This window comes from Nematolebias whitei, chromosome 9 (genome assembly GCF_014905685.2).
Source record: "Nematolebias whitei isolate Nwh7 chromosome 9, NemWhi1, whole genome shotgun sequence".
NCBI classification, from domain to species: Eukaryota; Metazoa; Chordata; class Actinopteri; order Cyprinodontiformes; family Rivulidae; genus Nematolebias; species Nematolebias whitei.
This window is the reverse complement of record NC_056506.1, coordinates 12,244,271-12,260,203: the sequence shown is the minus strand read 5'-3', so window position 1 is coordinate 12,260,203 and position 15,933 is coordinate 12,244,271. Positions and strand designations below refer to the sequence as shown.

General features: G+C 41.8%; 1 protein-coding gene across 1 annotated transcript in view; it reads left to right on the top strand.

Moving 5' to 3' along the window:
* Positions 1-11,300, top strand: part of casp8 (caspase 8, apoptosis-related cysteine peptidase) — a 36,109-nt gene extending 24,809 nt beyond the window's left edge. The window contains exons 6-12 of the mRNA XM_037681995.1: positions 2,225-2,280; positions 2,359-2,392; positions 2,545-2,597; positions 2,680-2,788; positions 2,871-2,998; positions 9,943-10,292; positions 11,147-11,300. Of these exons, the coding sequence (XP_037537923.1) occupies positions 2,225-2,280; positions 2,359-2,392; positions 2,545-2,597; positions 2,680-2,788; positions 2,871-2,998; positions 9,943-10,292; positions 11,147-11,282 (866 nt within the window). The 3' untranslated portion in view covers positions 11,283-11,300. The remainder of the gene's footprint in view (positions 1-2,224; positions 2,281-2,358; positions 2,393-2,544; positions 2,598-2,679; positions 2,789-2,870; positions 2,999-9,942; positions 10,293-11,146) is intronic.
* The last annotated feature ends 4,633 nt before the right edge of the window (positions 11,301-15,933 follow it).

The following is a 15,933-nucleotide window of genomic DNA, read 5'->3' as shown; positions in this document are numbered from 1 at the left end:
ACAAACTGCACCACTGTCCCTGTCCTTTATGTCTCGGACACTGCCGTGCTTTGTGTCCCTTCTGACCGCAGCTGTAGCAGGTGAACTCTGGATTTGCTTTTTGTTTGCTCCTGAAACCACTTGCTTTCATCACGTTATCTTCATCCACATTTGCATTAAATTTCACAGTGTTTTCATAACTTCTCAGCTTAACTTTGAACTCAGCAAATGTCAGCTTGTCCTCACTGCTTTGCGTTATGTGGACTACAAATGGTTTATATGTTTCAGGCAAACCTTTCAAAATCATTGCAATTAACAGTCCATCGCTCAGCGTCTCTCCGGCATTTCTCAGCGCGGTGATGGCAGTTTCAGCCCAAATAATGTAGTCTGTGACGGTCTCATTGGCAGCTTTCTGGAGGGATGTCAGTTCAGTGTACAGGCTGATGACTCGCGGCTTCCCTTTGCCCGCATAATGGTCTCGCAGGATCTGCAACGCCTTCCTGCCGTCATCTGCTGCCTCTCTCATGACCAAGGACAAACTTTTATCATCTAGAAACTGGATCAGTTTGGCATAAAACTCCTCATTTTTCTCCGAATCATCTTCTTCCTCGGCATCTGCATCCGGCTCGACTTTACGCAGAATTGTGTCTTTCAAACCTTGCAGTCGGAGATGAGCCAAGAACTTAGTCTCCCACAACTCGTAATTTCTTTCATCTCCGTCAAAGCACAACCTTTGCCATCGACTTCCCATGTCCCTCCTGGGCCCATAACCTGTTGGCGTTGACATCTTAAGGGTAGGAAAGTCGGACAATGAAGGTACTCACTGCTTTATCTTCATCGTGAGAAAGACACCTCACACTTTATTCTTGGTAAAACAAATCAGTCAGCGGGAATACAATCAAGTGCACCTGTCGCATCTTAAATAGTCGCAGCAATGACGTCAGTGAAGAGCACACAATCACAAACACACTTGTCAAATGTTAACAGTCCTGTGGCTCCCACCTCGCTTTTCTGTCTGTCCTCACATCTGGGTCAGAACCTCCTTTGAGGAGAACATTAACATAAACAGTGAACATTAGTGATCTGTTTAAGCAGCTGGATGAGCAGTTTTACAAGCTAAGCATCATCTGTTACTGTCAATCTTTAGTTAGCTTCTGAGTTTAGCTAGCTACGTAGATAAAATAAATTTACACACTAATATCTTAAAGTTAGCGTTATTTCACCGCGATGTACATGTTAAGCTTCAGTAACGTTAACAAGCGTAACAAAGTCCATGCTCAATAATCCAGGTATAAAATCCAACATTTTAGTCAGGTCAGTCCGGTTAACAAACGTAAACTCACCAGCTGAAACACAGACACAGAGCCGTCCTTGGGAGTTCTTTGATGAAGACGAGTCCGGCTGTGGAATGTTGACTCAGTCTGTTTCACACACACACAGACTGACTAATGCTGAGAGGAGGAGGAGGAGGAGGGGGAGGCTGCTTCTTGCCTTCTTCCAGAGAAACACGGAGCAACTTTCTGCTCGTGTGTTGTCGAAGCCGTTCGACAACACGCGCTGCACACGTGAACTCCATCTGTGGGCGTCACCAGCACCATAGACATACATTATACATAGATTAGGTGCGGCAGCTCTATACAGCTCTGTGTGTAAATACGTAGTCTGTTTCATCATATGTCTGGTGTTTTACCTGCCTGCGTGCTGAAACCATGTGACACCTTACAGTCAATACCGAAACTTGACACTGAAAAAAGTGACGTTTCAATACATACATCGATCGGTGCAGTTCGGTGGGTGCCATAAAAGAACCTCGGTTCGGTACTCAGCCGACCAGCCGGTTGAAAGAGGTACAAAAAATTCCTGATGGAGCACTGTGTAGGGGAATAGGCTGGTCTGAACACCCTTTAACAGACGTGTAGGCTAACCGTTCAAAGTTATGGAACAATTGTTGACTGGCCTCAGCCCCAAAACATGTAACGTGAGTTCTTGTAGCAAATTTAATTCCCCTCTCTCGAAGAAAAACAAATAATCTGGTAATTTAAATACACAATTCTGTAATGTTTATTTTCAGTTTGAATAATGACAAAATGAAATTATGGCAAATATGACTTATGTATGATTAACCAATAGTATTATTTCTTGAGAAGGGATATAGATTCAATTTATACTAAGGTTTAGTAAGGGTAAATCCCAGATTTTGAAGCTTGTTGAAGAAGTGCAACTCATTTACCATCATTCTTTACAGCCGTTCAGCATCAACAGAGACCTCCAGGTGTCCCTCCAGCTCGTCAATGTCCACAGGTGTGTGTTTGTTTGTTTGTTTGTTTGTTTGAATCCTTCAGTCAGCTAATTGACCCAGTCACTGTTTTCTCCTCACAGAGGCCCAACAACACCCATCTGCCTCAGATGAGCTGTAAGTTTCCCTCTTTAGATTCTTCTCTTAGGAGTTTGTGGAAAATATGTAGAAATATTTGCAGTGACAGCCAATAATTGTTTCTTAACAACTTCTTTTTTTGAGCCTGTGAATCCTTGTTATTCTGATTTCATTCAGTTTTTGCGTTTTAGGTGGTGAAGTAGGTGTTTTCTTTGATTCACCTGGGGCCTCACAGTGTGATGAGGTGAATCTCAGTTACCTCTCTTATGTGTAATTGTTTTAATCACATGTAGCTCATGTTTTATGGCTCTGCTCCTTCCCTGCAGGTGGAGTTCTACAGTCTGACTCGTGAACCTCGAGGTTCGTGTGTGATCTTTAATAACGAGCACTTCCAGGGGATGCTGACAAATCGTAGAGGAACTGAAGAGGATACAAGTACGTATCTGTGACACCCATCTGACAGTTTTTGTGCTGCTCACAAAATAATTTAAGTAATCCTTTTCTCTTTGTGACACAGAAACTTTGAGCTCACTGTTTGAGCGCTTCGGCTTTAGAATCGAAACATACATCGACCTGAGCTCAGACGAACTTAAACAGAGAATAAAAGACATAGCCTCAAGGGATTTTTCTAACGACGACCTTTTGGTGAGTAGTTTTAGAACGTGAACTGAGTATGGAGGTTCTTGGAATAGATGATCAGTTACATCCCTTTGTTATTCAGACACATGTATTAGGTTTAATCAGGTAAAATAAAGAATGGATCCCTTTTCACAGAAACTTCAAAAACAACGATGGGTAAACTCTTCCACTGTAGCAGAGCTAGCAGTGCAGTGTTTTCAACTTGTCGTAGATGTCATGAACTGCTATTACATTTTTTAACATGGAATTGTTTTAAAGGGATCTACCTGTACATACCTGTGTTTCCCCTACCATTATATAAGTGGGGTGCCCCACCCCGTCAACAGAACTGAGCACCCTGCCTACCAAATCAAACTTGACCCCCCTCACACACACGCCACTCACCCGGCACTGACATGGCACTAAGCTAGCGGTGTGAAATACAGGCTCTCTAGCTAAAAAGCTAAAGGCAGCACTCACGTTGCCTCTTCTCTCAAGCTGAACCCCACACACACTCTAAAAACTGTATAAACAGCGCACAACTCAAACATGTTGCGCTAAGCTAGCAGTACGCAGTACAGACGCTCTAGCTAAAACGCTAAAGGCACCACTTCCCTCATGCTGAACAACCCCACCCCCCACTTTGTGTTCTGCAGTTTTATTTCAAAAGATATGGCAACAGGAACAGTTCATCTGTGGTGAAATAGAGACATTTATTGCCTTAATCCAAACAAAAACCTCATTAAAGGGCACAAAACAAATAATACATGGCCTGTAGTCCCTATAATTTTTCTACGGAGGATCAGCTGCTGAGTCCCTGTTTCTGGCTCTTTTGAAGGTCAGTTACAAAAAAAAAAAATCAAAACCAGTCCATGGGTCACACCATGTCTACCTTAGATGAAAGGACCCAAACATAACAAGTTGCATTTTACTAATTTATTGAGCTATTGTTTCCTTTAAACAGTGACATTACTGTCATGTTTTAAATTGCTTAAACAAACAAACAAAAAAACAAAAATGATGTTCCAAGCAAGAGAACTCAACAAATAAAAATGTTTAAAGGCGTTATTATACATTGGACGACGTCCTCAAGAAGTTCAGTCTATGTGGTTGAGGTAACGAGCTTGTTTCAGTGAAGCAGGATGTCGTGCATCTTACCAGACGTCAGAGAATCATTTACAGACTGGATCATTGCAGGTCTGGTGTTCCACCTCATCTCTCCACAGCTTCAGTGACCGGTCCAGAGCCTTGTGTAACCTAAAAGTGAAAGAAGACAGTGCATGAGTCAAAATAGGGTTACAGTGACTACAAATTACAATCTGTTGGCCTTTCTTTTGGAAAAAAATATTTTATCAAAAACAAGAGATTTACAATTGAAATTAAGTGAAGAAAATAATTACAGAAGCTCAATTTTTCTTTATTTATTTCACTTATCATATTTTATAATTATTCAATCAGCCTCACCAGGCAGAGATCACAAGATTTTATGTATCTTACCTGCTCTGTTGAAGTGTGTGACAAGGGTCTTTGTGTCTAAAGCTGTTTAACAGTTTGCTTCCAGAGCTAACAGCTTCCTGTGTTAGGTAGAAAAATTAAATTAAATTAAAGACAAACAACAAGCTTAGTGCTACTTCTTGTGCCATGCTTTCTAGAACAATTATTGAATAAAGGATTTACTTATGTAGGTAAACATAAATGTTTTAAAACCTGTTAAAATACACCAGAATGCAGGAAATAGCAGCTACTTTATTCAAAAAGTTATGGGGGAGGACCCACAGACCAATATGTCCCCCCTACAATAATTCTAATGCTAATACACACTGTGTTGTTCAAGCCAAGAGCCACTGTCAACACTGGGGGACTAAAGCCCCTAAAAAGGGCTTCTAGAATAGCCCCTGGTGTGAAGAAATGAACTGAGAAAAATCAACTCTTGGCCTAAAATTTAACACAACATAATAACATCATAACTTAAATCTAAAACCAAAACAATTATTATAACATATGCAACCAGTCTTTCATATTAAAAACTGTGATATTTTGACCGGAGAATGCGTGCACTTTAACCAGGTAGAGTTCGGGTTTTTTCATTTTTACACAAACAGCGACAGATAATGAAGATTTTAACCTAAAAACCCACATAACAAAGCAGAGCATAATTTTTAAATTAAAAGGGACAAGATGGAGAAAAATGCGCTGTTTGAGTTTGTTTGTTTATTTACTGACTGTAAACAAAGCAGCTCCTCACCGCAACTGAGACTAAATGTTTAAAGCAGCACAGCACCAACACAACTCTCGTGAAGTTCAGGATTATTTAACACTTTCCTGCCTGTTCTGTGAGTTTAATAGAGACAGTTACTTCTTACCTTGCGTTGCAAACTATTTTCAGCTACTTCGCTGTTCCTCCCACTGTACTGAACTAGGCCTCCGACAACAACCTGTCTCTGAAGACCTTCATGGGACAGGAACTGTTATTTCAGTGATTTGAATCCAGAAATACAAACTCTTCTTTTTATATTATCATTACTATTTTACAGTATCTTGATAATCAAAAGTGTGTTTAGTTCATATCATTTCTAATGTTGAAAGTAAACCACTCATTTAAATCAACTGTGAAACAGTATTAATGATTTTTAAACCTCATTTAGACTTAGAAATCAAGTTAAATGTCTATTTACAAAGTAATTGTGCATCTTGATCTTCTGCCTGAATGAGTGGATTTGATCTCGGTTAAAAGTCAAGGATCTCGGTTAAAAGTCAGAAAGCAAGTTATGGGAACGATGTGTCTTGTTTTTAAACCTAGCAGACGGTAAATAAGAAGCAACTGGCACCTGCTTCCTCTCACCTCTTATAAACATTTCTCTGTCTGTACTAATCATTCCTAAACATTCCTGCATCCCCTCTTGACTTTTAATAACCCTCTGACATCACTGAAACCACCCCCCTGCTGATTGTTTCAACCAATCAGGAAGTACCAAGTGACCGGAAGTGAGTATTCTTTTAAAAGTCAACACTTCCTGGAACTATTCAGTCTTCAAAGTCTTCTGAGTCTTTGACCGGAGTCTTACTCACTTTTTCACTGGAGTCTTTCACTTCTGAGTGGAACTTCGGACTCAGTCTTCCACTTCTGAGTGGAACTATGAAGTCTTCCAGCTGAACTTAGAAGCTGATGGAATGGGGTCTGTCTATCCCAGCGGAGTCACAGCGCCTCGCTGTGAACTCACCCGGGCGTAACGCCCTACAACTTCGAAGGAAACTTGTTCAGTTGAAAGGAGTAAATTGTCACGACTTCTGACGATGACCAGCCACCCTGACCGGAGACGCTGAAAGGTAGCGTGCATAGGGACATCTGACCGGAGCTGATCCATCCTCGGCAAAGGTAAAGAGACGTCACAAGTGTCGCGCACTAAGTGGACCGGGGGTTTGAGCTGGTGTTGAAAGAAGCGTGCTAATTCTGGCCAACAAAACATACATCTTCCTTCATCCATCTTCCTTTAAACTTCTCCTTCCTTCCCTTAAACTTTTCTATTTTGCCAGTAATCTAGATGCCTTCAGAAATGTTCTGTTGTCTTGTTAGTAAAGTGTGCCAAGTTTTTATTAATCAGAAACAGATCAGCAAATCAATGTGTACATGTTTTGATGTTAAATTTTGATTCTGTTAAATAAATGACCACATTTATTTTGATGGGTCAAAGAAAAATGGTGTCTCATGTCACTGATTAAATAATCCTCGCAGTTATCTCGGTCACATGGCATTAATTTAACTCGAAAAAGAAAGAATCCGTTGTATTTAATTAATATTAATATTCTTTGTGCTTGAACTAGCTTTAAGAATAATTAATTAGTAGTGAAGCTACAACAAAGCTGTGACCCCACGTTTACTACATAGTTAGTGGCCCGTACATGTTTTAAATAACATAAATAGTGGCCCGTGTGTCCACAGCAAAGCTGTCCTGACATACTACACCACCCTCTCGGTGAAAAGCTACTACTGGAACAATTGACTTCTGGGCAATGTAGTTCTTTTGACTTGTGTTAAAGTGAAGGCTTACTGAAAGAAAACTACAAAATAGCTGCGCCCGTGTTTTTTTAAAAAAAATTTTAGGTTTTATTTTTGGCTTTTGGTCGGTTCCCACTCCTGTCTGCTCCCGTTAGCTTTCAGTCTGGTCACGTCCCGGTCACGTGAATTATAATGAGGTTGACTCCGGTTCTGCCAGAATCCGGCCGGAATCACATGACCCGCAGTACTCCCGAAAAAATGGCATCCTCTAATCTGGAGGTGTAGATGTCTGTGACGGTGGGGAGACTGACTCCAACAGTCTTCTGTGCAGCCTTCACCACTCTCTGCAAAGCTTTTCTTTCTGCTGCTGTGCAGCCTCCATGTTACACGTTGATGCTGGAGCACAGGATGCTCTCCACTGCACACCTGTAGAAGGATGTGAGGACTGAGCTTCCCAGACCAGCTCGTCTATGCTACCTGAGGAAGTAGAGTCTCTGATGAGCTTTCTTGATCAGGCTGGTAGTGTTGTTGCCCCAGCTGAGGCTGTCATTCAGGTGCACACCCAAGTACTTGTAGCTGGAGACCATTTCCACCACAGATCCTTTTATGTTCAGGGGGAGGTGTAGGTGTGTTTGTTCCTTCTGAAGTCCACGATCATATCCTTTGTCTTTTTCACATTGATGTGAAGGTTATTCTCCTTGCACCAGCTCTCCAGGTGTTCCACCTTCTGCCTGTAGCTGGTCTCATCATTGTTTTTTGCCTGGATGGGTAGGTGCATAATCATACATGAGCAGAGTGAACAGGCGAGGGCTCAGCACACACCCCTGAGGGGAGCCAGTGCTGAGGGTTATGGTGGAGGAGGAGAAGTTGTGGATCCTCACTGACTGTGGTCTGTTTGTTAAGAAGTCTAGTACCCAGTTGCAAATGGAGGGGCTTAGCCTTAGTGTGAATAGTTTGTCCATCAGAGTCTGGGCGATCATGGTGTTGAAGGCAGACGTGAAGTCCACAAAGAGCATTCGGACGTAGGAGTCTTCTTCATAATCTTTTACTCAACCCAGCTTTAAGGTTAAGGTCACAAATTGGGCGGCTGTGACTGAGTGGTTAGAACAGTCGTCCTCCCATGCAAGAGTTGGGGGTTCGTTTCCACCAGCAGTCACATGCCAAAGTGTCCCTGGGCAAGACACTGAACCCCTCATTGCCTCCGATGTGTGTCCCATCAGTGTATGAATGCGATAAAGCTCTGATTATGGTGATGGGTCCGGCTGCGTGCGGGAGGTGGGGCACCTGGAGAGCTGGTTGCGGGGAAGTTGGCCTTCACATCAATGTGGAGAGGATGGGGGAGATGGTTGTGGACTTCGAGGGGAGCAGGGGCATCTGCTCCCCCCTGAGCATGGGAGGATCTGCGGTGGAGGTGGTCTCCAGCTGCAGGTGCTTGGGTGTGCACATGGATGACGGCCTCAGCTGGAGCAACAACACCACCGGCCTGATCGAGAAGGCTCATCGGAGACTGCTTCCTCAGACGGCTGGGACGAGCTGGTCTGGGAGGCTCAGTCCTCACCTCCTTCTGCAGGTGTGCAGTGGAGAGCATCCTGTGCTCCAGCATCAACATGTGGCGTGGAGGCTGCACAGCTGCGGAAAGAAAAGCTTTGCAGAGAGTGGTGAAGGCTGCACAGAAGTCTGTCGGAGTCAGCCTCCCCACCGTCACAGACATCTACGCCTCCGGATGCAGGAAGAGGGTTGCCTGCATCATGAGGGACCTCACTCACCCAGCGCACACACTTTTTGCCCCGCTCCCCTCGAGAGGGAGATTGAGAAGCATTGAGTGTGGAACCACTAGACTGAGGAACAGCTTCTACCCTGAGGCTGTTAGACTCGTGAATCTCTGACCAGAATAATCGTTGTGAAGGTCACATCGTGTTGCTGCTGGTCTGTTTCAATGTTGGTGTGTTCATGCGTGCACATCCGCTCATGCGGACTCATGTTCATGTTTGTGCTGATGTTCAATGTTTTGTGTTATGGGTGCTTGGTGTATATTTGGTTGATGTTTTTCTTGGTTCATATCTTGGATGTTATTACTGTTTTTCTTATGCATTTTATTGTTGGATGTAACTGGGACCCTGTGTACATCATTTCGCTCCACCACATGTACCACATGAGGTGTGAATGACAATAAAGAATCTCTGACTCTGACTCTGATTAGTCTTTGTATAGATCTAGTAGAGTGCTGTATGAGTGTAGTGTAAAGAGCTTTGAGTATCTTGATAAGATAGAAAGGTGCTATATACAGTGTTTCCCCGAGTTAACTTGCCATGGCGGGGTGCTCATCTCATCCATGATTTTTGACTGGGGGGGGATGTTGACATGAGGGGGGTGTCAGCATGAGGGAAGAGGTGCCTTTAGCTTTTTAGCTAGAGCGTCTGTATTGTTCGCTGCTAGCTTAGCGTGACATGTTTGAGTTGTGCGCTGTTTATACAGGAGTATGTGTGTATGTGTGTGTGTGTGTGTGTGTGTGGGGGGTGTTCAGCTTGAGAGAATTGGCAACGTGAGTGCTGCCTTAAGCTTTTTAGCTAGAGAGCCTGTATTTTGCGCCGCTAGCTTAGTGCTATGTCATTGCTGGGTGGTGGGGAGGGTGGGCAAGTTCGGTTTGGTAGGCGGAGTGCTCAGTTCTGTTGATGGGGTGGGGCACCCCGCTTGTATAATGGTAGGGGAAACGGTGATATAAGTACAGTCCATTTTATTACCATTTACAAATTGAGGTCAAAACCTATACAAGGTCTTTGCTTGTTATAGATTGCTGTTTGACAGTTGTATAACGTGCTGTATGTGGTATGCTTATTTCTTTTCTTATATAATATTGTTAAACAGTAGTAATACAATTAATAAATGTAAATGTTTGTAAACAATAGTGAATATTGTTCTAATAAATTCAAGATTAAGTGAGACATAACAATGAATAAAATGTGTCTGTCTGAAGGTTGTATGCATCCTTACCCATGGAGAAAAGGGCTGCGTCTTTGGCTCTGATGAGAAGAAAGTGTTCCTGCCAGATCTGACATCGCCCTTCACCAGTGACAGAGCCCCCACCCTGGCAGGAAAACCCAAAGTCTTCTTCATTCAAGCATGTCAGAATGAAGGTATCCAGGAGGACGCACAGAGACCCCCGGAGTCACATTCTGGTCTCCAACAGGATGGGACGTTGCCTGCAGGAGCAGACTTTCTGATCGGCATGTCCACGGTGGAGAACAACAAGTCATTTCGGCACACTAAAACCGGCTCCATCTACATCCAGGAGCTGTGCAAACAGCTGACTAAATCAGCTGAGAGGTGAGGAAGACCTTCTGATGAAGGCCCAATAGCAGACACAAGGCTGCGATCTCTTGTAAATGTCCCTGTAACAATCAGTACTCAGATGTCATCGGGTGCTGGGGGATCTGAACAGTGAATGTTTGTAGTTTTGGAGATGAGTGTTTTTCTGGACTGGTATTGAACAGAGTGTAAGTAAACCTAAATGCTTTTGGTGCAAGATGTTCATGTAAATACAAACATTCACTATTCAAATCCCACAGTGTTGGGGACATCAGAGTAAAGCTTGTTTTATATTTCTGGTTAAATGTTCCTGTAGGTTTGTGTTACTGGACCAAGACAGAGCTCAGGTTTTCTCTAGATGAATTTCTGTGTTTATTTACAGACTATAGAGAGGAAATGGTCTCCAAGCAGTGATAGGATGCATGTACCCGTTTCAGCTTCTTTGTCAGTTTAGCTGCAGTGTTAATTCTGTCCTTCGTAGCTGTCAGCAAAAAAAAAAAAAAAACAGGTTAATCTTGGGCCAGTTCCAAACATAACCCCTGTTTATCTACATGAGCCTTTCATTCAAAGTGAAAACTACTGCAGCTAAGAAGTCCAGGAGCAAAAAAAAATCAGGGACAGTGACTTTTATTCACACCTCTACAATGTTTAAATAAAAGTTTAAAGGCAATGCAGTGATTTGGACCTGACCTAAAGTGTACAGTCATCCTTCACCAGAAAAAGACCTAAAATGTTCCAAATCTCTCAAACTAGAGATCGTTTGCTCCGTCACTTCTTTCTTGTGTTCGTTTAGTGTTTAGTTTCAAAGCAGGGCATTTGGATATTTTTAACAACTGTAGATAAATGATTTACTGTCTTCATTCTTGTTCCAGCTCGGAGAAAGATGACCTACTGACCGTCCTGACTCGTGTGAACAGGGAGGTCGGCAAAGGAGTGTATGCAAGAAACAAACAGATGCCGGAGCCCAGATACACTCTGACCAAGAAGCTCGCCTTCAGATTTGTGTGAGCTGCCCGAAAACAAAGAACAAGACAGAGATGTTTACAGTGTGTGTGTGTGTGTCTTGGTTGGATCATTTTAAAGTTTATATTTCTCTTATGGACATGTGTCCAGGGGACTCACGTGTCCAGGGGACTCACGTGTCCAGGGGACTCACATGTCCAGGGGACTGGCTAAAAGAAAAAGAGTGGAAACATTTTTTATGCAAAATAAAGAAAATTATGTTAAAATGTTATTAGATTATACATTTTAACTTAGGAAATGTTCTAAAAGATGTTTTTTTGTTGCAAATAATTTAAATTTTGTTACAGACCACTAAAGACGATTTATGAAATAATAAAAAACAACTTGAAAAGTATTTCCTGCTTTCTGCTGGAGGATTTAGCTGAAAACTGCTTAACAACCTAAAGCTTACTTGAAAGGCATCAGTAGCTGAAAAGTAGAAAGAATCAGCTGGAAGTAAACAGAAGAAAATAACTGAAAACAGAATGAAGATGAAATCAGCAGAAAGCACAATGGAGCATAAAAAGGCTCAAATTAATAGAAAAAGTTGAAAGTTGTGCAATAAAGCATTTATAAGCAGATCAAATGTGAAAAGAGTAGATGCTGAAAGAGAAAGGGGGAAAAAGCTAAAATGACTAAAAACTGATTTGTTGTCATAATAACTTAATAATTAAAATAAAAGGATGACCTTTGACCTTGAGACCCTAAAACAATAGAGATCATTGTTGACCCCTGAGGTGTCCAGCTGTGAAGTTTAATGTTTCTCTGTGAAATAATTATCAATTTAAAGCCATTTAGAGATAGAGATGACCTTTGACCTTAAAATCGGCATCACATTCATGACTCAAATAATGAAGTTATTTGTATAAAACTCAAATCTATAATGAAAGTAAAAGTATGCTGGCTTGTAGTACTGTAAATTTAATTGGAATTCTGTAACTTTTTCAAGTTATGTAAAAATATTCAAAATAAACCATAGAATTTAAAATAGTATTTAAAATGAAAAGACTTGTTAACTACAGAATTTAATGACATAAACATATCCAAGGATCACGTGAAAAGAACAATACTCCAACAAAGGTCATGTGGCTGGAGTGCGCCATCTATTGGGGAAATGTGGGCTATACAGGTAAAAGGTGACGTGGGTGTGATTTAGTTTAAGTAAAGTAATTAAATAAAAGATTGTCAGGTTAGATTAAAAAGCTTAAAGTAAATGGCTCGTGGACCTTAGTTTGCCTCTGCCTGCTCTAACCTTTTTACATGACCTGAAATCAGAAAAAACAGATTTACGCTCCGATCTTAGTAATGCCCCATTTCCACCACTATTTCTCAGCCCCCACTCTGCTCAGCCCTCCACGGAAAGCTCCCTATTCCACCAGTACTTTTTAGCTGATTCGGGACCTTTTTCGTCCCGAGCGAGCTGAGTTGAGCTGACTCTGGACCGAAACGTGAATGCAGGACACTGATTGGTCAGGGGGAGGAGTCACTGGATCTCTCTCAGAAACTCTTCACCGATCCGCCATTTGCAATTTCTCGGAACGCGGAGCAGAGGCTGGATCTATTGTTAAGATTTTAAAAACAATAATGACAACACCATGTTTAATACTGAAGTCCAGGTGTTTTTTGTGTTTGGTGACTACGACTAAATTAGAGCGAGCGGAGTCACTGCGGAGGATCATATGAGCTGCCAACCCATTGAAGCACGCGAGGCCGGACCCCGAGCACCGGCCTCGCGTGCTCACAAAGGCCGGATTATGAGGCCTGGCAGGCGGGAGGACTGGGAGGGAGGGTGGAAACTTTTTTATTTTTTTATTTTTTACATTTTTTGTATAAAAAATGTTTTTTTTTAATCAGTAAAGAATAAAAATAAAAAAACGGTGCCGATTTTATGAAATCCTGTTTTAACTTTGATGTTATTAAATAATCTGTTAATTAAAGTTAACTCAGCTGAAAAATCATACAAACCGGATTCCAAAAAAGTTGGGACACTAAACAAATTGTGAATAAAAACTGAATGCAATGATGTGGAGATGGCAAATTGTTCTAGAATTGCGCCGCTCAAGGTGGCTGCATGTTGGAGCAGCTCTGTTACTTTCATTTTGAGATTTTGCTTTTGGAAACTTTAGTTCCTCTTTTTCTGGATGTAAATCACATTTTATTGGATGATTGTTTCCTCTGGTATCAGATGCTGTGCAGCTGGAAGGAGTTTTACTGACAATTTTTTTGTTTTGGACATTTGTTATGATGCGTAACCATGGCAACAAGGCAGTTTTCTACAACCAACAGCTGATTAACATCTCAAAAGCTCAAATAATATCTCAACTACAGCCCCAAATCTCAAATGAGTTGAAAGGATGTTCTCTGGACGCATTGTCATCTATCTGCCAGCTGTGCTTGAGTGTCTGACCACTGAGGTCCTGGAATTAGCAGGAAACCCAGCTCATGACAGCGGAAGGACAGGATCGTCCCTCAGCACCTACAGTTGGCTGTCCGCAGTGACGAGAAGCTCAGCAGACTGCTGGGAGGAGTGGCCATTGCTCTGGGAGGAGTTCTGCCCGGCATTCGGGTGGTCCTACAGCCCGGGGGAACCGAGAGGCCAGCCGAGTCTGGGTGGACGGATCGGAGGGCATCTGCAGCCAGTTTCTTAAGATCCACTGTGTGATGGACCTTTACAACAGATCCTTCCTGTCTACAGCCATCAGTATCTATAACATCTCTTAATGAAATGAGGATAACGAGTTACAACAACAAATAATTTCCCTCTGGGATTAATAAAGTATTATTGAATTGAAATGAATTGAATTGAAATGTCAATATTTTATTCGTAATATAACATAGATGACAGATCAAAAGTTTAATCTCAGTAAAAGTAACATTTTACAGGAAAAATATGTTGATTCAAAATTTCAGTGTCAACAAATCCCAAAAAAGTTGGGACAAGTAGCAATAAGTGGCTGGAACAAGGAAATTGAGCATATAACGAACAGCTGGAAGACCAATTAACACTAATTAGGTCAATTGACAACATGATTGGGTATAAAAAGAGCTTCTTAGAGTGTCAGTGTCTCTCAGAAGCCAAGATGGTAAGAGGATCACCAATTCAACCATTGTTGCGCAGAAAGATAGTGCAGCAATACCAGAATGGTGTCACCCAGCGTAAAATAGCAAAGACTTTTAAGTTATCATCATCAACCGTGCATAACATCATCAAAAGATTCAGAGAATCTGGAACAATCGCTGTGCGTAAGGGTCAAGGCCGTAAAACTCTACTGGATGCTCGTGATCTCTGGGCCCTTAAACGTCACTGCACCTCAAACAGGAATGCCACTGTCAAGGAAATAACAGAATGGGCTCAGGAATACTTCCAGAAAGCATCGTCAGTGAACACAATCCACCGTGCCATCCGCTGTTGCCAGCTGAAACTCTACAGTGCAAAGAGGAAGCCATTTCTAAGCAAGCTCTACAAGCTCAGACGTTTGCACTGGGCCAGGGGTCATTTAAAATGGAGTGTGGCAAAATGGAAGACTGTTCTGTGGTCAGATGAGTCATGATTTGAAGTTCTTTATGGAACACTGGGACGCCATGTCATCTGGACCAGAGAGGACAAGGATAGCCCAAGTTGTTATCAACGCTCCGTTCAGAAGCCTGCATCACTGATGGTATGGGGTTGCATGGGCAGCTTGCATGTCTGGAAAGGCACCATTAATGCAGAGAACTATGTTCAGGTTCTAGAATAATATATGCTCCCATCTAGACGTCATCTCTTTCAGGGAAGACCCTGCATTTTTCAACACGATAATGCCAGACCACATTCTGCAGCAATCACAACATCATGGCTACGTAGGAGAAGGATCCGGGTACTGAAATGGCCAGCCTGCAGTCCAGATCTTTCACCTATAGAGAACATTTGGCGCATCATAAAGAGGAAGGTGCGACAAAGAAGGTCCAAGACCATTGAACAGTTAGAGGCCTGTATTAGACATGAATGGGAGAGCATTCCTATTTCTAAACTTGAGAAACTGGTCTCCTCTGTCCCCAGACGTCTGTTGAGTGTTGTAAGAAGAAGGGGGGATGCCACAGTGGTAAATATGGACTTGTCCCAACTTTTTGTGGATTTGTTGACGCCATGAAATTTGGAAACAACAGATTTTCCCTTAAAATGATACATTCTCTCAGTTTAAACTTTTCATCTGTGATTTGTGTTCTATTCTGAATAAAATATTAGATGTTGGCATCTCCACATCATTGCATTCAGTTTTTATTCACAATTTGTTTAGTGTCCCAACTTTTTTGGAATCCAGTTTGTAAAAAGACAAAATTATTGGATCTCTCAGGGATATTTCCCTCAAACATGTTTAAAGAAGAGCCTTTGGTTCAACTTTATTCTAACCCACAGATGTACAAATCACAAAACAAGAATTACACTTTAAATCACTAAAATAAAATCTGTATGAAACAAAACCACATATCTAAATTGAACACTAAAAGTAGACACAATGAGTGCAAATACATAAAATGAAGAAAAATATAGAATTTTAAATATAAATGTTTTTGTAGAATCTGGTTCATTAGATTTAATTCAATTCAGTTCATTCATATAGCGCCAAGTCACAACAGAAGTCGCCTCAGGGCAGAACAGAAATATTCATATATAAAA